The sequence below is a fragment of the Athene noctua genome, chromosome 22, assembly GCF_965140245.1.
Source record: "Athene noctua chromosome 22, bAthNoc1.hap1.1, whole genome shotgun sequence".
NCBI classification, from domain to species: domain Eukaryota; kingdom Metazoa; phylum Chordata; class Aves; order Strigiformes; family Strigidae; genus Athene; species Athene noctua.
Window position 1 is genome coordinate 6,385,680 of NC_134058.1, and position 21,746 is coordinate 6,407,425.

At 39.6% G+C, this 21,746-nt stretch overlaps 1 protein-coding gene across 3 annotated transcripts in view; it reads right to left on the bottom strand.

The window, feature by feature from the left end:
- DHRS3 (dehydrogenase/reductase 3) overlaps positions 1-21,746 on the bottom strand; it is an 80,734-nt gene that overhangs the window by 17,689 nt on the left and 41,299 nt on the right. The window contains exons 1-3 of one of the 3 annotated variants that reach the window (XM_074924867.1): positions 21,314-21,401; positions 17,049-17,188; positions 13,152-13,638 (exon numbers count right to left, since the gene is read on the bottom strand). In XM_074924867.1, coding sequence (XP_074780968.1) covers positions 13,152-13,346 — 195 coding nt within the window. In that variant the 5' untranslated portion in view covers positions 13,347-13,638; positions 17,049-17,188; positions 21,314-21,401. Of the gene's footprint in view, positions 1-13,151; positions 14,111-17,048; positions 17,189-21,313; positions 21,402-21,746 lie in introns of those variants that run through there. The other 2 variants (XM_074924866.1, XM_074924865.1) reach the window with 2 other exon arrangements.

Sequence of the window (21,746 nt, forward strand, 5' to 3'; positions counted from 1 at the left end):
CAAAACAATTCTAATCAGATCCTGCTACAATGTTACTTATTAAAACTAGAGGGGCTGGTCAGGCAATCACAAATTAAGCTCTAGCATATTAATAAGTTACAGCTCCCTGGAAGTTACCATCCTTTGGATGCAATTGCCTACATGGATGCTTTTTAGGCCACTGCAATGCAAAATGAAGATAATTCACTACAACATGAACATAAAATCAATTAAGCAATCACAGAACACAAGATAAACTTTACTTTCCAGTCAAATAAACTCTATGAGGTAACTTAGTCCAGTAACTAAGATTTAGCCAAGAGGGCAGTAATATAATATTGATGCACAATAATTCCTTAATGTGTTCAAAGTTGGTAACAAGCACAACTCTGTGCCATAAGGGTTTTCTACCTACCAGTAGACAGGAGAGCACTGGGGATCTGTAAACTACTTGTACGAAGTGTGTGAAATACAGTCCTAAAAACCAGGCCTGGCTTTGGTTGACTCATATTCACTGTAGAACAATCTTTACTTCCACTGAAAAATACAGGTACACAAAAAGACAGAAACAGTTGAACTAACTGACGTGATTTGCAGGCGTGCTGACTGACAGCAATCTCCATGTGCATCAGCGGGAAATCTGTAATGTATTGTCCTTGTTGAAATTGCACTCAGAAGTCTAGATCCTGAAACAAATAACAAGACTTGGCCGAAATCTGTAACTCAAAAGCAAACCAAAAGTATTTTAACTGTTTTCACTGCTTCTAGTGGCTAAAGAAGCCATTCTGACTTAATGTATTGCAGAACACCAGTTCATCCCTATTATACTGAGATGGATCTTTTTTTTCAATCTATAACCAGCATTCTGATTATTTAGTTGCATTAACAGTTTAAATGACAACACGAAATACTGTTCTTGTAATATAATTACAATGGTTAAGAATTTTCTATCTTTTATTTCCCCTTTTAATTCAGTCAGGAAAAGAAACTAAAATCACTTTGTAGCAGTAAGAAGCATTTCTAAATGTCTGATTTTGCAAAAATGCAGGACTAAAATAAAATGATGACAGTGGTCAAACCCATCAGCATAGCACTTCCTCTGTGTGAGCAGTAAACAAGTGTAATGATGTCATTAGGAGCTGGCTGACCCACTGCTGAACTCTGGGCTGTAAAGGAGCTGCAAGGTGCCAGATCACCGCGCACACACACTTACCCACACACAGACACACACGTGTGCATACATACACACACGGCCTTACAGCGGAGAAGGTGCCACGGAGCAATCTGCAGCAGTTGCACATCATCATCTAGGGAAATGAAACCCAGAAAAACCCCTTTGATGGCTAAACGCCTTGCTTTTAAAGAGGCAAACCTCTTGCTTCCATAAAGCACACATTCAAATATAAACACAGCATAGACAATAGTCTCTAAGGAGCCTGGATTAAAATCAAGTAATAAGCAACACAGAGAACACTCTACCACACTGCACCATCAGCATATCTCAAAACCCGAAATCAAACAACTCAGTTCAGTGAGACAGGACTCCCGTGTTTCCCAAGAGTCCTGAAAATGTTCTTACATCATTCTGACAGCTTGCTGTGGTTAGAGCCAGCCAGAATTACCTCTTTGGGAAAGAAGCACTTGTACCAGCTGGATGTCTTTAATATTCTACTTGGAAGCACCCTCTCTTCTCTTTAGGGCAGTAAGCCGAGTTTTGTCCTCACGGGTAAGGCTTTTTTTTAGGAGGTAGGGCACAGGGAATTGAAGTTTGTAGTCAACGTAAAACCAAGCTGCTGGAAGTGGATCTCAGGATTTCCCCATTCCCTCTCCAAACTACCACAGCCAAGTCTTGCCCAGCAAATGTGCTGTTCAGAGACAAGGTGTCTCTGTTTACTACTAGCAAGGAGATTAAAATGACAGATCTAAAACAAACACCAATTTAATCTTCATGTAGAAAATATCTGATTGCCCACTGTTATTGTTGAGCCATTCTTTTTAAGGGCATGGAAAGGTGAACTGCGCGGTGTCTTTACAACATCTTCCACTCCCATTAATTTATTTTAAGTTAGTATATTTGAGGTTTTTCTTAAGGTCCAGTTCAAAGATTGGCTAACAATTTCTGCTTTCAGTTAAAGTGGTGCAAGTTTGTCCACTCCTCAGACATGAAGAAAATCTTGAAAGTGTAACTGGGGCGTACCCAGTGATTCAAAGGGCAAATAGAATGAAAAAACAACTATAATTACTTGAAATATCATGCTTTTTTTGAGTGGTAATTCCTGATTTCTTAATGTAGGCCTAGCTCCATACAGGAGACATTTGCTGCCCAGTGAAGCTTCTAAGAAACACTGAACTTCGTTCAGTGTCTGAAGTTTTTACTTTATGATACAAGTCTACACTCAGAACAACTTAGCTAGAAGTTTCAGTCCAGGACTTACTGGGAAAGAGGACATACCTAAAAGACAAACTCTAGCTATCGAAACAACTAGGGCAAGCTGATATCTGTGCTGACCAAGAGAAGGAACACTGACTGAGAAGCGAAGCTTGAACTCCGTCTGCACCTATTTTAAATTGTTTCATTTAGATAAGGGATTAAATATATTAGCCAGGTCATATCAACTGTCGCCCCACCTTTATATAGGCTCCTTCCAACCTGTGGTTAAAAATACATCATAGTAGAGAATAATCACGGCCCAGAATCTTTCCAGGCATCATTTTTATACCACCTCAAAATATGTATAATTTTATGCTGTTTAAGTGTGCTCAGAGGTACAACTGCCACTGATTACGTACTGAGAGCCAGATTTATCTCACAGCCACATACATAAAGCATAACTGATGTCAGCAGAGCTGCATTTGTGCTTTCAAACACTATTTTATGGCCATAAGTGGAGCACTGACACATTTGCTCTGGCAGTGCTAGACAACAGAAATCCCTATGTTAATAAAAACAAGCTCCGTAGCACTATATTCAATGAATTGAAATTAAGAAGGTGACAACCTAAGGGTGGCTGTCCACAAAATCCTTTTGTAATTATGCATAGTTTATGGCTAAGCTAATAGGATGAACAACTAAACTAGTTACAAACTCTGCCAAGGTACCCATCTATTCCAGAGCCTATTAATTAGAATCAATTTAATCCCCACTGGGATAAAGGTCAAACAGCATGTATTTGACCCTTCTCCACTGGCGTCAGTGTTATCAGCCAATGGATCTGGCAGTGCCTGGGTCTGACTTGTTCGACTCTTCAGCATGTTGTCATGATGCTTTGAAGAACAGAGCCTGGGCCCAGCTAAAAAGATCTCTCTAATATTTTCTGCTTCATATTCCTGATAAGCACACAAGTTTAAAAATTCCAGTTTGTTCTCTCTCAGTGGCCAGCTCTGAGGCTGTTGTTCTCTGCTTTAAGATTTTTCCTTTTCAGTCCCTTTCCTACACAATACCTTAAAGCTGCAATGGTATGAGATTTGTATCTTCAATTCATTCCAGAAATCAAAGTGAAAAATTAACATTAAAAACTAAATGACATTTGTTAATGGATTTTAAAACAAACACTCAAATAAATAATCATTAGCTGACATTTCCAAACTGACCAGAAGGAAACATTCAGAATTTCTACACACTTGTCCAATTTTATGGGAAGGAAATAAAGAGAGTTGTTGTCTTCTTTTCTTCTCCCCATAGTTCCTGTAGGAACTTCTGTGGAGTACATCATCATCATAATCTATTTGCCCTAGTTCTTTTATTGGAAAAATTGTCATAATACTTTCACACCTCTCAGGTTATTGTGAGGCAAAGTTTCTGGTCTTGGCTATGGTAGTATGATGTAAAATCACGTAGTTCTTGATGTACCCACTTTGTGTGTGTATGTTCTCTTTGAATGTTGCTGATCTGACTGAGGAATGTAATTTAGAGCCTGTTCAGAGTTTTCCAAGTTTCTCCTTCATATTTCTATCATCCACTGGATACTATCACCCTATTAAGACAGGTGTCCACAGCAGAGTAAAAAAAAAAAAAAACAAAAACCAAAAAAGCCAAACAAAAACCCTTCCAACTTTGACTCCTTCTAAACATTTTAGCCAGAATGGTTAGAAATGCATGCAGGGCTTATGGTCACTCTTTAAAGCAAATTGCTGTGCCAGACCAATTAGACATTAGCTCAGCAGCATGTTTAATTCATTTTATAATGCAGTAAAAACTACTTATGTATCTCAGTACTTCAGATGGAAATAGTTCTACAAATCTGAGACAACTTTTTTCTAGCCTGTGCCAGACTCATGACATAAATGCAAACAGAAACACAATCAGCACATTGACAAGTCTCTGTAGGTGACGAAACCACACAAATAAAATCGGGATGAATAACTTCAGATAAGTAAGGTGAAACATCATAAACCAAAACCATCTTGTCAGCCATGAAATTCAGAAAAGCAGCCTTTTTCCTTTCTTTGGTACAAATTAAGACTAAGATTACAGAATCACAGGACAGTTGAGGCCGGACAGCACCTCCGGAGGTCATCGGGCCCAACCCCCCTGCTCAGGATTGTATACTTAGCCTACTGCTTTGACCAGGTCAACTCTCATTTTGAATTTTACTGTCTCCTCTTCCAACTTTCCAGATCTAAGCTTCCATATCCACCTTCAAGGTCACTATCCCCATGTTACTAATCACCTTCCATTTAGCATCAGATCTCCTATTGCAGCCTTTATCTCACAACACTAATTTTCAAAAAAACCCTTTGTGTTTTCTACCAGTTTGCACCTGTGTAAACATTCCCCCAAACTCTTAATGTGCTTTTCAAATCCCACGTTAAAACCTCCATTGCTGTGATGCCTTTTTAAAAACTTAAAAATGGCTAAATGAGTGGTGCTGAAATACTTGCTTACAGTTGCCCTGAGTAACTTATGTGTTTGTATTCAACTGTTGCCTTTTGGTTTATATCTACACTGTAAACCCTGAGGTAGGCATCATATTTTTCTGATGCCCTTATACAGCACATTTAGCATCTTTATACCAAATAATTTCTGGTGCATGCGTGGGTTTCTGAGGCACTACAACAACATTAATATATAACCTCATCTTTAAAACTTACCTCAAGATTTCTTAGAGCATTGACACAGTCCTTATATTTTGTGGGAAGCCTCATTTAACTGTCTCGATGCATTTTAAAAAGTGCTGGATTTAGGTGTGCCAACACAGCACGGTCTCACTGGGACAGTATTTTCACATGACATCACTGTATCCTGATGCGAGATGACAAGCCTGTTAGTTGGCAAGTTCCACTTCTTGTTAACATTATTTATTCTCCTTACAACATACTCAGTAACAAGACAGGTATGTTCTAAATTATGAGCTAAACCAGGTCCAGCCAGAATGCTGCTTCACAGACATCAACAGATCCGATATCTGATAAATTCTAGCAGTGCTTGCCAACCAGAGACACTTATTCAGCATGTTATCCAAACTGCTGGCCTTGGCACTAGCACACATAACAGGCTTAATGCCATCTAAGCCTGGGACTTGAAACAAGGGTTCTTCTGCCCATCCTTAAATTCAGTCAACACAGAAGTGAGCTGCCAACAGGAAGCCATTAAATAAAGTTTATGTCAGTATATAATCTTTATGGAAAGAACGCCTTTCTAGACACCATAAAGCAACTCAATCAAATTTATGCTCTCATAGTTTACCAAAAGTTCCAAATTAATAGATTACTTTGCATGACATGGAAAAACACTCACTCCCCAATTCTTTTCACATACTTCTGGTTAGCAGTAAATTATGACATGCTCTGATAGTTCACTGTAAGATTAAGTGCTTAAATTTAAATAAGATTAAAGTAACCATCATTAAAAATATGCCTGAAACTGTTCAGTTCCTATGGGGTTTTTTTAAATCACACACACAACAGGAGATTAATTATGCAGAACCTAATTTACATGGGTAAATATTCTCATTACACTAACATATCTACAACATAGAAAATGCAAAATTTCCTTTTAGATTACATTATCATTTTCACTTTCAGACATGTCAGATTGCCTTTTCAAAATGGCTAGTTCCTTATTTGCATTTCTAAATTACTATAGAGAAATCCATTAGATACATGGACTATATGTCATTCTGGTATCTCCAGAGGGCATAAAAAGCATTCAGGATGTGGACAGATGCTCTCTTGACAACACTGTCTTAGTACTGAAATCTAAAAATATTTATGTAAATTTTACACTGAGCCTTTTTAAAATTATTATACAGCAGGCCAACTCAACATCTGTTTGTGCAGTACATTTGCATACTGCATTTGCGTCGGGTAAAGTACATCAGGACTGTGTCCATTTCATTTACAAACATAATTTTAAAGGCTTTATGATTTCATTATGTTAGATCATGGTGCCTGTTAAAAACAAGTACATGGTGATTAATCATATTCTGTGGAAAACCAGTTCCTCTCAGCTCTGAAATGATGTAATTTTAATTCAGCTCTTTTCCTTATATCAGAACTAATCTCCTCTGGGGTGGCCAGATCAGGTCTATTCATGTTCTGAACTCAATGAATTGCAAGGTACATGTCAAAAATCAGTTATTACTTGCAGAATACAAATGTCTTCTTGAAGACTGGCCCAGCTGCAGTGGATTTAAAACCTGACAGGCAGCAAGCAGGAGGACTTACTGAGTTTACTTCAGGTATGCTTATCACATCCCTTCCCCACTCCTCCAGCACATTATCAGAAATTATACACCATGTACTGACAAAATAAGTGGTTTTTGGTTTGGAACACTACAGCCCATCTGGATGGAACTCCATGGCAGATCAAAATTCTTGTGTGCTAAGAATTTAACGTCAGGTTCTTCTTTAGGCAAGAGCTAAGTCAGTCAAATACAGTTTAGTAAGAATATTCTACAGGTTCTGAAAGTGAAGTCAGAGATGAACGCTTGAGAATAACCAATATTTTAAAAGACATTTTAGATTAAGAACTGTTACTGAAACCCATATGAGATGCTAATAGCTTGTGTCCTACACCCTAAAGGTCACAGCTCTGAATGACTTAGCACCAGTCTCAGTATTTTGACCTCACTTCAGGAGATGAGTATTAATTTCACTTCCAGCACTAGTCAAAACACATAATCTTTTATCTATAGCATTGGTGTATGTTATAAAGAAGCTTTTAAAAGGCATATACTAATTCATACAAACCAGGACAATAATATGTCAATATGATTCATAAAGACCAAAGTGAATATTCATAGAACTACAGATGCAGTTTGTGTAGATAATGTAGGAGGAGCATGCCATTGTAAAAACTCATTTCAAAACTTGCCAGATTTTCCATTAGTTGAAATACAAAGCTATATTCCAAGACCTGACACCATTTTTTACATAACCTCTCTGCAATACCCTCATCCTAAACACAATGTATAGCCTACAATCTCATGGAGCTAAGTCCCCAATTATACTAGGCTCTCAAGCACCTGCAATTCCTCTGAGGTTTTTTCATTTCTGCTGAATTCAGTGGAACACTGCGGGAAACTGGCTCTAGGTTTCAGGAGCAGTGTGGGCTTGCACAGCTCTCATCCCTTCCTCGGTGCTCCTTCCCCCACTGACTTCTCACCATCCCAACTGTCATGGAGCTGACAGAGGATAGCACACTCAAATGACAAGGTATCTTCCTAAATGAAGACATTAAGGTCTGACTTAGAAAATGTGGTGAAAGTAATGATGGAAAGAACAGTTGAGATTTCAGGGTGTTTGGGTTTGGGTTTTTCTGGTAGCCTGAACAAAATCAGGAGTGATATAAAAAAAAAAAAAAACCAAAACGACAACAACAAAAAAATTTCTGATCAGTTTTCAAAGCAAAAGTTTTCAAGTAGTGCCTTCAGGATCTTTGTTAGCTATCCCATAATGATTACTGTGTTTGTGGCATTCTACAGCGGCCTATCACATAGCCATCCTGTTACAAGTACCTTGCAAACTTGCAGACATAATTGTCTAGACTCCAGTGCTGACAGAGCGAGGTCATGGCTATCAAGCGGTACATTCCACGCAAGAGCAAAGTTTCCGTTTCTTGTTTTTGTTGGTGATACTAGCTCCTTGCCATCCAGTAAGGGCTCTTGTCTGTCCTGATATTCCAGACTGCTTACCTCATCCCCCACACAAGCATGCAGACCCTTTGAGTCGCACAGTCTCCTGCAGTATGGGAATGTCCAGAGGAGAGAACAGTGAAAGGAGAGATCTTTCAGTGTATTTACAGGGCCATTTCTTGTACAGTGATGAATGTGAAGAACTCCCAACAAGGTTAATGGGAACTGTGCAACTCTCCTCTGCAGTACTGTCACACTAACACAAGGCCAGGGCTGCCTCTAACCCATTTGGTACTTTGGAGAGAGACAGCTCTCATGCCAAAACACCCCTGATTGTCTAGAAGCCCACCTGTTCCTTCATCAACAGCTATAGTTACCAAATAGACAAACATATCACAGCTGGAGGGGGAAAAGAGCAGCAAACATGGGAGGGAAAAATATACATTGAAAGAAACTGAGATCACAGAAATGATCACAAAGGAACAATAGAAAAGCACTGCTGTATAAGATCCCTTGTAGATACGCTACTGAAGATCCCTACTGCTGATTTCTGAGCCCACAGCTCTCCATGCAAATAAAAAAAAAACTAATGAAAAACAATGGCTTTTGACCAGTCTCCTAACAGGAAAGGCCCAAGAAAGGCTTCCAAAGTCACTGTCAGATAACTTTGAATACTAAAACACATATCAGAGTTGAGGAATCTGTTTTTATCCTACAATTATATCTTTCTCAGTTACTTTTATTAGGTTTTGGTGATACTGAAAAATCCAGAATGCTTAAGAATGAAGCATCTCTTTCTTGTTCAGTCAGACCTCAGATTAAATAACCTGTGAACAAAGTAAATTAAAATTACAAGGAAAATTTTTAGACATCAAGAAAATGCCCTTCAAGAAAGCCTAACAAAGAGCAAGACATACAAATGACATACAAAAGACATATGAATCAAAACTGCATCACTGCAGATCATCAAAACCAGGGCTGACAACTCTCTGGCAAAAGCACTATAATAGAAAATGCTGTAGGAAAAGCAAATGGCTTAGAGGAAACCAGAGGCATTTTCCAACTCTAACCACCAGTGAATGAACCCATTCAGCCTCTACATCCCCGACTACTCACATCTGCAGAGGGCTGGTCTTCCACACAAGAAATATTGTTCAAAAGGGCCAGACTTCCCAATATTAACTCAATTATACAGTATATTCTTTGCAAAACACCATCAGGCTTTGGAAGTGGATTTTTATTTCATAGGCATTAAATCACAAACTCATAAAAATCTCTCCTTCTCCCTTTTCATTAGCACAGGTACACTCTGCCATGTTGGCTAACCACAGAATATCGAAAGCTAAGAGCCTTAACAAAGCTACTAATGTGTGAGAGTGAGGCAGAGGTGATGCTCTATTGGTCAAATACTTTCAAGGTCTAGTCAAAATTCTCAGGAGTTAAACCCACCAGTAGTCTCAGTTTTGAATTTTGCAAGCAACCAAGAAGGAACTGAAAGCAAAAAAGCACATTTCTCCAGCAATTCAGCAGCAGTAAAGTAACTGCTCAGCTGGCACTTCTGAATCTGGACATAGCTCTGGGGAACAGTGTGAAAGTTGAATTACAATATCTGAGTACTTCCGGAGAAAATGAAATGCTATTCATCCCTCATAATAACACTAACATGTCCCCTATCATCTGTAAACCACTCTTTCTCTGTATACAGCAAATTTACATGCTTTTGGTTTTTTCCAGAAGTGCTACAGGAAGCATTTATGTACACAATGCCTTCCATAGCCAAGTAGTTTTTGAAAACTTCTATCCCAAAGTAAAGATGGAGTATGGATCCTTTGACCTGTTAGTATACACCTAAACAGGGATGGATGATCTAATGATTAAAGTCTCTCATAGAAATCACTGGTAGTCTTAATTGAAAAAACTAGAAGATACACACTTCCCTAACTGAAAATACAACTGACACAGCTTTGTCCCCTTTGTGGCCTTTTCATCAGAGAGGCCAATGAACAACCATAAAAAAAGAAGTATCACCTTAGAAGGAAATGTCTCCTAGACATTCATCTGTCCAAGTCATATTTGAGGCACAATGGACTTAAAAAAATGGGGGCAGAGAATGGGAATCAGGATGGATTTACATGATCATGCCCAAGAGACTTCCGTTCTGTTGGATTCAGAATTTCAATCTCCATGCTAATCTATCAAGCAGAAGACACTGTATTTCCATTTGCATAAACACTTTTTTTGATTTATTTCTTGCCACCTTCATAGCTTTAAATGCAAGATCAAATTTTACAGTAAGAAAGTTGCAGATGTGACAATTCATAATCTTAGTGAGATACCGCACTTGTTATTTTACATGAGAACTGTTCAGATACATCTCATTTGTGATTAACAAAACCAGCCTCCGAAAACAGAGTGTAAGATGAAATCCAATCCTGTCTAATTACCAGAGGAAATTTAATATGCTAAGTCCCAACTAACCTATCTTTCAGAACATTCTAATCTCAAAAATATGGTTATATATCGCCGCCTACCTCCAAAACTCCGCCACTATGTCTGTGTGCGCAAGCGCTGTGATGACTTTTTCAAGATATACTGTACACCCACTATTAGAATCTGAATCTACACATTACTGTTTCCACTCACCTCTATGTAACACTGTGCTTGGCCTCAGAATTTCACGCCTTTGGCGGAAATGTTTTTCTAAGCTTTGAGTATTGTGACTACACCATCCGATAACCAGAATCTGTTGTAAATTATTAATTATAATCAATAACTGAAGCTTTGGATATAACTGTAAAACAGGTAACTGTGTAAGAAGACAACAGAAAAAAAATCGAACAGTTAATTTTCACAAGCCTTATTGAAAGATGACTTGTCAGCCACTTCAAGTCTTTCCTTTCTTTTTGATTGTCTAAGGCAAAGCATAAAATCGAAGAGAGTGCCAGGTCTCCTGAATTCTACATAGACACTGCAATAAATTAACAAAGTTTGGGTTGAACATAGATGGCGGGAAAGAAGTGAAATCTCACAGCAAAGAGAATGGAAATTTAGGTAAAATTGTCATTGAAAGTGTTAAGGAAGAAAAGGATAAGACTACTTCAGTGTTGCAGTGAAAACGTGCCACTACCAAAGGCAGAAGGGCAGTGCCACTGCCAGAGAGGATCGACACTTGGCTGGTGCCATATTTGACTCATTAGATAGCCATGGTATAACCAAAAGGAGAATCTAATTCAAATTCAGTAAATGCAAAAACTGAAACACCTTGATGACAGACCTGGAAAAAAGCCCATGAAGAAAATCCCCCAAGTTCTAAACAATAACTAGCACCTACACAGTATTACATTACACAACATCATATCAGACAAGTGCAAAGGTTCCCAACAACTATTCTAACTTATTTCCCTTCTGAGAAACAAAGATCTTACAGATTGTAGTTCATTTGTATGTCTTATCTATATCTGTTTACAAGAATTTCACCCTCAGCTCTACATCTTTAATAGCTCCCTCTCCTTTTGGCCCATGTCACCTGGTTCATTAAGGCTGACTGCCATTGTTCAGCTTCTAGCTCAACTGCAGCTAAGCAGCTCTTGAATTAGCTGCAGAAATGGTGGTACTTCAATACCAGAGCTTAGCATAGCAACCAGCCGGACTAAATAAATAAATAATAAAGCCTGGTATTCTAACAGATAATATAAATACACTTTCAGCAAATTGCTTGGGTCCAAAGGTCAGTCAACTTGTTTGCTCTGTCTCTAAGAATTTGTAAATCTCAACATGATGTTTAAACACAAGCATATACAAACATCAAAGTTCAATGCTGACATATTTTACACCTCAAAGTTGTATGCCAGAATAGCTCTATACCACACATAGAAAACTGTAATGCATGTGTAAGGAAGTGACAAAACACTATCCCAAACTAAATGCAAATTTTTCTTTAAATATCCTCTCATTCTGTATTTTTCTTCTTTATTCTCTATTTACTCTCATTCATCCCCTCTCGCAGAGGGAAGTATTTATCCAGCTAATTTCATTATTCTTCCCTTTCATTACCCATAAAGGGGGAGATGGAAATTTCAATCTCAAGCCTCGTTTCAGGGTACGTATGGTTTTTGTATTCCTGATTGATTCACACATAGAGCACACCTGTACTTATGAAAGCACCACGTTTCAAGGTAAACCACCAGCTCCTGAGCTAGAGAAAGGACACACCAGCTACACTGGCATTTCCAGGCTGCTGTGCAGACAGACCAGTCTCTCAGCCTCTCTCCCTTTTCCTCTTTTCCTAAAGGAAACGTGCAGACAATCTCACAGCTCCTACTCATGGTGTGCTTTTCTTCCTTGCTGTGTCATCTTACCTCTGAACAGCTCCGGGCTGGCCAAAAGCAAAACACAAGAGACCTCAGAAAGCACAAGATATTATTTTTTCGCGAATGCGAAACCACTAGGGTGAATCTGAACTCTCCTCCCCACTTTCCGGAGAGAATGCATCATTAGGAGCGAGAGCCAGAGCCCCCCCTGCACACACCACTTGCCCCGCTCCGAGCCGAGCCCCTCTCCTTTGGGGTGACACGCGTGGCAGTGGCAGCCGGGCTGCGCCTAAGGAGAGCTGAAGCTGTGCTCAGCCTGAAAGGCTGGAGCCGGCAGGCAGCTGCCCCCCTCTCTGTTCGCACAGTCCCAGCAAGCAGGACTGCCAGGAAGCAGCCTAGTAAACAGAAATGCGAGTGAGCACTAGCTCCACGCCTGGGAATCGCTTAGCTCTCCCCTGCCTGCCACAGGAAACCTAGGCTGGAGCGAAAGCCTCTCCTTTGTCAGCAGAGAAGGATTCGCGAGGGGGCCCCTTTCTCACCTTCACGTTTTCTGAGCTGAGGTGGGGAGGGAGGATGCAGGGAAGGAGGAGCGGGCAACTTCTGAAGTGTAACTCCACGTACTGGCTCAGCACGCCAGGGTTTTGCAAAAGGAGCGCCCCTTCCCCCTTCTCACAGCGGTCCCACCAACCCCACCCAGAGGTGAGGGGAAAGGTTTCTAAGTCTGGGAGTCGGAGGGCTCCCGGTAGAGCAGCAGGTGGGAGCTCCCCCCCTTCATGCCGGTGCTCACCTTTCTGGCTCCCCGCTTCGCAAACTCCCTGGCCAGGTGGCGGCCGATGCCTCTGCCCCCGCCGGTGACGAGCACGTTGTCCCCGGACAGGTCTCGGAGCTTGGGCGGCAGCACCATGCACACGGCAGCTTTCACCACCAAATAAACCATCTGCACGGGGAAAAGCAGCAAAGCGCCCAGCCATTTCCAAATCATCCTCGTGTTCCAGGCAGGTCAGGAAGGCAAAATTCTCTTCCAGCCCTTCACAAAACCAAGTTAACAGAGAACCAACACCCTTCATGCACCCCCAGATGGGTGACCAGTCTTCAACCCCCTTCCAAAACTTGGGGGCAAGAGATTCTTGGACTGGAAAAAAAATCCTTCTTTCCCCGTAAAAAAAATTGGGGTAGGAGTAAAGTAGTGCAGAAGACCAAGTCACTCCCCTGTTTCTTGATCGGTGTCCTCTGGGATTGTCACATGCAGGTAAAACGGTTTCCTTGCTTTTTAACTGGAAGACAGTTTTTTTGAATTAAATGAGAGAAAAAAAAAGTAAAATTAAAAGTAACCATACATCCCTCCGCTTCAAAGACCGACATGAAAATCCAGTATCCAAAGGGAAGGTTTTTATACTTGGAAAAATAAAATAAAGCAGCCTATGTCTCCAAATTTCAGCCTGCAGTGCCTTCCAGGCAGCTCATTTCTATTCTTAGACTCAGGAAATTGCTTAAATAAGACAGAATTGCCAGGACCTTCTTTTTAAGAAAGGCTCTATTCAGGGTAAGGTTGTTGTTTTTGTTTTAATATCTATAAATATCTATAGACGTTCTGTCCTGAGCCGGTTGCAAAGGTTGAGCTGATTACCGCCTCTCTCTACCCCCTCTCCTGTTTTTTTCACTTGGAGTATCTGTGATCACAGAGCAGGAATTATGCCGTACACTATTTCAGCTCCGACTCTTACTCATTTCTCCCTATTGCTCTCTCTGCCTATCACAGCCGCGGCGCTGGGGAGTTTTTATACCCCATTAAGCCTGATTGACAGTTAAAGTGTTGGGGAGATTTCACTACTGTTTCTGTGAGTGGCTGGCTTTGCTCTCCCCTCCCCCAGAGCTATCTGGGAGCCGCTGCACATAAACTCACACATGCAGGCAGGCTGAGGCGTACGCTGGCTCCGGGGCTGCAGCCTGCAAGCTGGGGCTTGCTGCGTGCCACGCCGGGCTCGGGGCTGGGGCTGGCGCAGGCTGCAACCGAGCCGGGCAACCCCTGCCGCCTCCCGAACCCACCCTCTCCCGAAGGAAGGTGCTTTGGTCTGGCTTGAGCCCGGGAAAAAGCAGTTCCAGGAAGAGTCAGGGTTAAGGCTGAGTTCAAGGGAGCCATCTCTGCCTTAGGGAGAGCTGGCAGAGAATTGTTTGCCCAGGATCAGCTGGTGTGGAGGGGGAAACTTCTTTCAGCCGTAGATTGCCAGGCTGAATGCAGCCTAGGCTGATAATCACCAGAATCTATTAGCACTGGACCAACGTTTTTACGGACAACATGACAACTCCTGGATTTTCCCAGCTGGAAGATGCCTGCATTGCTGAAAACGGGGCAATGAAAAAGGCAGGCTCTGAATGAAGGAGGGAGACTCGCTTCCTCACAACAAAGGGTGATTTTTCTTCTCTCCCTTTCCAAGACTTTTTTGTCCAGTTATGAGGGCATAGTTGCAACACAAGGTCTCCATAGTACTTTAAACTGTGTTGTAACTGGAAAAAGGGCAAAGTGTATTGCAACTAGGTCCCCCAGCTTGGCTGGCTGCACTGTTAAGCATTAGGCAGGTAAGTTCTGTTTTCAACTGTACGGATTAAGCGTTGCTGAGGAGGCTCTAACTGCACATTTGAACTGAGGGCTGTTCGTGCACGGTCCGTAACTTGTGGCAGCAAGCAGAAATAACCTGATACGCAAAGCTCTGAGGATGTCAAAAGACGATCAAGAGCGTCAAACATCACAGCGCTGTCTTCACAGCTGAGCTGGAAAGAACTTCGGGTTTATGACTGTATATGTCACTAAGAATGTGACAAAATGAATCCAGTCCCACATGTTGATTCAGGTCTGGATCTCTATCCACTATCCTGGGAAGCCATCTAGTGGTGAGAACTGGAATTACTGAAAAATGACAAATTTGAAAGACACTTCCAAACTTCTTGACATCTATAGTTACTAAAGCACCGCTGCGATGGAAGTGTATGAGTCTAAGCATCTATACATAGGTAGCCCAGTTATCTTACGAAACCAGTAGAATTGAGTTAGGAAACTGAATCCCTTTGAAAATAAATTTAATTTTATGCTTTGGAATGAAACAGATATTTTTGAAAACAGGCATAGGTCAAAGTGGCCATATGTAAACAGAGTGTTCAAGGGTTATTTGTTCGCAAAAAGAACAGCAACTGAGTTCCTGGTGCCACCCACATTTAAAACCTATATCACACAAAATACGAACAATATCTAAATCCTTGCATTTCAGCTCTGTTAAAAGTTCCACAAAATTTTTCAGAAAAGAGACAATAAAATTTAGAGAGAAGCTTGCAGAGTCCTTACCTTTAAATGCCAGGTTACCTCATATGAAATAAGCTGTATGACTATCACTGCATCATGATAAAGTGTCAGGAAAGAGGTTTTTGGAGAGAAGAAGATGAAGCATTCTAACCTGAAACTCTAAGTCTGTACATATTGTCAGGATCAGGTGGTATTCCCTAATTTAGCTGCCACTGAAACAGCCAGAGCTCAGAGAATTTCCATTGCCGCTTGGCAGCATTTAGCACCTCTGTGTTTTTACAGTAATACCTCTAGAAATGGAGCTAGGGGAGGCGCCTGGCATTACAATTTTCCTCTCAGTCCAAAAACTCTGAAGGGGAGAGAGAAATTACACAGAGAGCCTAGTGTCTGGTTTAAAAAGAATGACTCAGTGTCTGGACTGGTAACAAATATAACAACTTTCTGGTATGGAAATAAGGAGCGGTGTTAAAAATGAAAGGATATGAAGTTCATCAAAGTAATTCTGATTTTTTGATTCCTGAGTTTAGTCTCTTTATGCATAAATCATCACAGACTCATTTAAAATAGAAAAGTCAGCAATATTACACAATTTGTTCAGATTAGAAACAAAATTAATTATTAATTTAAAACATTTGCAGGTCCTTTGAAGCCTGTGGAAATGGAATAATCTTATGAATATTGATTTCATGTATCTGTTTCCAGCTTGAATAATATTCTAAAATGTACTGGAAGTGGTTTTTCTTCATTCGTTATGATTTCAGTTTATTGATCTATGTGCAAAGTTGCTACCAAATTTGGAGTGAGAGTAAAAATAGTTCTAGATATTTAAAATTTTCCTAAACAGCTCTTCAAACTTCAATGAAGTATGAACTATTTTACTCCTTTCCTCCTTATACTTTGATTTACCTTGAAGCAGAGAAAACCAGTAGTTACCACATTGTACAAATGTACAAAAGCAAGAAGCAAAAGCACACTTAGAGTAAAACTGAAGTTACTGCATCTTGCCTGTAATAAATATGGTGAAAAATATGTTATTTTAAAATTCACCTAATTCAACCAAAAAGTCAAATAGCCTTAAAATCTACACGTACCATACAGAACACTGAGAAAAGATGAGGTTTGTCCCTTATTCATTGCAGTTCCACTCTGAAAAGTGGCAAAAAAGCAGTATTCTGGGATTTCATCCGATTTTTGTATAGTAACCATTGCGTTCTTTTTTGGCAAGATGTCTTTTTCCAGACTGTGACCTTTACAAAACCAGCATGTGCTTTTATTCAAAAAGTTCATCTCTGTTAGTGAACCCCCCTAAACTATACATTCATGTAGGTTTCATTACCCAAACTGCTTTTGGTAAATGTCCATAGGTGCAAACAGACACTTAGTACATACCTTTGTTGATGGTAACAAGGATCTGTCACATCACAGCTGTTGTTCCTAATTATAAGTTAAAAGTTGTCCCAAAGTGAATCCCTTCCATGTTTCTATTCAGAAGTCCTTAACCAGTGCACTGGAGCATTCAGTAAGCAGGCCTGTTAATTTTGTAAAATTGCATCAGTTTCTAATGCTATCACTTAGTAACAGAATTAATTTTGCATTTTGGATAGTTGCACAGAACTGCTCTATTTGTTTCCTATACAGACACTCACAGTAAAGTATAAATTACAAAAAAACACAAAAAACCTAGGTTTAAGCCATATTCACAGCACCTTAAATGATGTTTTATTCCAGTTTGCAACAAGAGCAAGGTGGTAGCCATATAATAACATCTCAGTGATAACTCATTCAGTTTTGGCTTCTGCTTGTCTGTTTAAATTTCTGGGTTTCTACTTCTTAACAGAAGGGTAAAGGAAGACAGCTTTAATACAGTTCTACAAATATGTTCTGAATTAATAGGTTTAAATTTAGATCATCCCTGAACGGCCCATTCCTGGGACCATAGCTCAAAAGATGCATTTATGCTTTCTAAATATTTAACCACAATTATGCCTAGCTGTAATAGTCCAGTTTAAAACTAAACTTGTTCATATTTAGGCTAGCTAATGTAAAGGTAAGTTAGGAAGGCCTATAGTAACTGAAACCTAGCTTTTGGATTGTAGTTAGTGTAGATTTACTCGTACTCTCAATGAGAGTCATAGAAAACTACATTTTTTCTTACTTGCCCTGTCTTGAAGGAAAAAACAGCAGTGAAAAATCAACATTTACCTCCAAAACAAGTTGATGCACTCTGCATACACATCACTTGCATAACAAAGGTCCCTTTTTGCATGTTACATGGATCTATGAAGAGGCTCAGGTAGAAAGTCTGAATGCTCAGACCTTCATGTCACACCTATATATATTGGCAGAACTCTAAATTTGTTCATAGAGCCTTTGCAGCCAAGTTCCTTGCAAACTTCAAGTCTGTTCATGCAAATGAAGTTGCTAAACTGCAAGAACTTTTGAAAGGAAAAGGAGCTGGAAATTAAAAGCATGCTCAAGGCATGTCTGAAACACATTTGGGCTAACAATTCTGTGTTTTCAACTTTAAAAAACCCACCCAAATATATACAGTACATTGGTAAGCAGATGTGAAAAACTGGGAACACAACAGCACTCTTACACAATGGAAAGTCTGTGTTACTAGGGTGTCAAGTAATACCAGTTTTTTACATCAGTGCGGGGTTCTTGACCATGGACAATCTATCACGATCACAGATTAAAGCTAAACCTCCTTTAAAAAAGGAAAACCTTTTGCCAAGCTGATCTGTTTTTTGTTACATGAAGTACTGCTGTCAGATTTGGATAAATCAAGAGCTAAATTTTTGTGCTTCTTGATTTCATTCTTCCCTTGAGTTCACATTTTCCATTTGAAATGTGTCCCAGTGGTTCTATGATTTCACACTGTCCTTCTATATGCTATTAAGTATTAAGAGTCTGATACTGTTGCCTTGTAAGTGGAGTTTTGCCATGGACTAAGCTCAAAGGGACCAGGTTGCTGTTTAACTTCCAGCCTTGACAGAAAACAGTCTGTGTCCAGCCTTGTGAGAAAAGCTACATTTGGATGTCTTACTGCTTTCCCAGGGTCTCACAACAACTCAGTATCATGAGTAAAGTATAACAAACCTCTTACTGAGCAATTCTAACTTCTAGACGACATCCCTTTCTAGATTCAATATCTGTAAAAATACTTGTCTTTATAAGCAGAAGTACAGTGTTTTCAAAGTACATATAGGTGCTGCCTGGAATTCAGACAAAGGGATGCAACATCAAGAATGTGGTATTTCTTTCAATTGCTTAGTCATCTTAGTGCATGTTCGATTCTGTCATTTGTACTAACTGCCCTTCTTCTTTCTCACCTATCTTTAATTAGAAGCCAAATCTGTCTCAATCTGTTACCCTGCTTCTTCATATTGGAAGAGAGAACAGTGAAAAAATACCACATGTAAACAGGAATGGAGTGACTACATTTTGTTAAACTGATTGACTCATCCTATGTTCTCTTCAGTACATTTACCTCACTTCTATGCCAGTCAGTATTTACCATTCCTTCTGACTAATTCCTCAGTCCTGACAAAACTTTTAAGACACGCAAGGAATCAGGACAACAAGAGACTTAAGTCCATAAAGCCCTCAGAATTAGAGAAGCTTATTGTTTCAAGAGTCTGAACTGAAATCCTACTAAACCAACGTGATATGGATTTTGACAAAAACAGAACAGCAGGCTAATGCCTGTAATAAGTTTGCACTGGAAGCTTGTAAACTAGCTTAGGAAAAAAATCTCTAGAAGAAAGGTTCTCTGAATCTTTTCTAACAATATATTTTTAAAAGAATTCATTACATGCAGCTATAATTTCTTTCCAGAGCTAGTGGTTCTCTAGTACATAAGTCCTCTACTTGTCATAAGCCTCTTCAAACTTGATAATTCTAGAAAGGAAGCCAAAAAGAGGGGGAATGTTACAAAGAGAATGCTGTTGTCAAAGGCACACCTTTCTGGTTGGAAGGCTAGGATGAATCAGCTTTAGGTGCATGAACTGATGTGTGAGAATAAGATCACATTATAAATTATGATGGGAAAAGAAGATCTCTGGAGAGATTCAGTTGAGCTAAGAGAAGGCACAGAGCGATGCTGGGGGTTCTTCATTCAAACAGAACCCACAGCATTCTGACGATGGTCTGAGCAAGGATAAGGTTTGGATTTTTAATAATTTATCTGGATGTTTCTAGATCTTTACCCACTGCTGGCAGAAACTCAGTTTGCTCATTCTTGCTGAATTACTGCCATTACCCCTACAAACTGGTATGGACTAATCCTTTTGAGGTAAAAGCATTTCTGGAGAAGGACACTGGGGCAAATGATACATGGGGTAAACAACATTGGGCTTCCAAAGGCCAGCTGATCCTTTAACTCATTTCTGGGGATCCAGGTTTTTAAAAAAAGTTATTTTATCTTTCCTGATATGCACAATGGCACAGGGCAGTGAGATCAGCTGATTCTTTGGAGGAAGAAAGATCTGCTATAACAGTAGCATGAGTACATCCAGGTGATTCCTAGAAGCTGACCTGTAAAATAATTAACAGAGGTGTTTTTTCAGAACACTCATCCCTGCCCTCTAATTAAACTTTGTCCAACACTATTTGATAAAAAAAAAAAAATCTCCTAAACCAACCGACCCATCCAAGAACCCGTTTTCACAGGACTCCTGCGTCCCCTCCAATCTCTCATTAGATGCCTCATTGCTGGTCTGAAAGACTTGATATCATGGAAAAAAACTCATGTATATTGGGAGCTCCTAAAGGATTTGGCAGAAGGTAACCGGTATTTTGACATCCAGCTTTTATGAGAGGAAATCTGGATATTCCATGATCTCCTCAGACGATAATATCAGTGGAGTGTTCAAATCCACCACAAAGACAATTAAACATTAATAAAGAAAAAATGTCTTTGAAATTTCACTTCTCATATTTAAAAGTATGTTTATATGGGGACATTCAGAACTTAAAACCTATTAATTTTAGGATGGATTAGTAAAACTGATTAAACCCCAACCTAGATATTCCTTCTCAGAATATAAAAGTAGCCTTAATTTTTGCTTTATCAGTTGTTGGGGTTTTTTTTTTAATCATTCAAGTTAGTGTATCTCCACAGGTCTGGATGGAGTAGGAAGTTGGGAGGGGCTCAGTTAAGTGTCTTGCACCCTCACAGTAAAGGAAGAGATCAATTATTCCCCAGCTTAGTCAAATAATCTGAGTCAGTATTGGAAAGTTGCCTACTACAATCACAAATTCCAGGCCTGCTGAGTTAAGCTGAGAGTACCATGGTATAACTTCCATGCATTTCGTGAGTTTCTTACTCTCAATACCTTTTTATTTATTTATATTGTAAACCACACAATTCAATCAGTTGTACTTGCTGAGTTCCACTGAAGTTAACAGTTAGACCTATTCTCTGAAGAATACAGTCTAGTCACTCTTAGAATCTGGTAGTTTATCTCTTACGAAGCATGTTGTTTACTCGCACTGCACACACTTAAATATTTGTGTACTCTATTGACCAATTTACATTAAAGTTTCACACTCTTTCCTGTAAAGCACATTTTACATAAATGAGATTTTTCTAAGCAGATATATTTCTTCTGCATCTTTTAAGGGTATAAGAAAAACAAGAAAGGACTCACCTTTTTTTAGTCAAGATCCCACTTTCTGAGTGAATACCACTACAGATTTGTTAGCCAAATGCAGAATCTTATGGCTCATGAAAAGGAGTACTTCTCTTCTATGACCACAATTACAAGCTTTTATAAGGGTTTTAAAATGGAATATCTGGGAGATTAGTGGGGATAAAGAAATATTTCAGAGTGTTCAGGGGATAAGCATAGGTTGTACTGATTATGTCAAGCTGAGCTGATGTTTGTTCAGTTTTTACTTTTATCCAACAAGTTTTGTCCAGACAGAAGTACATGGAGTTGCACCTGGGCACTCATTCCTTCGCTATCATCACCTCTGTTGGTAGAAGCATTTGGGCAGCCATGTGGTCTAACCACAGCCTAAATTACAACAAAGGATAACTAGAGCTGTCTTGACAAAAAAATAGCAAACTATGAAGTTGTG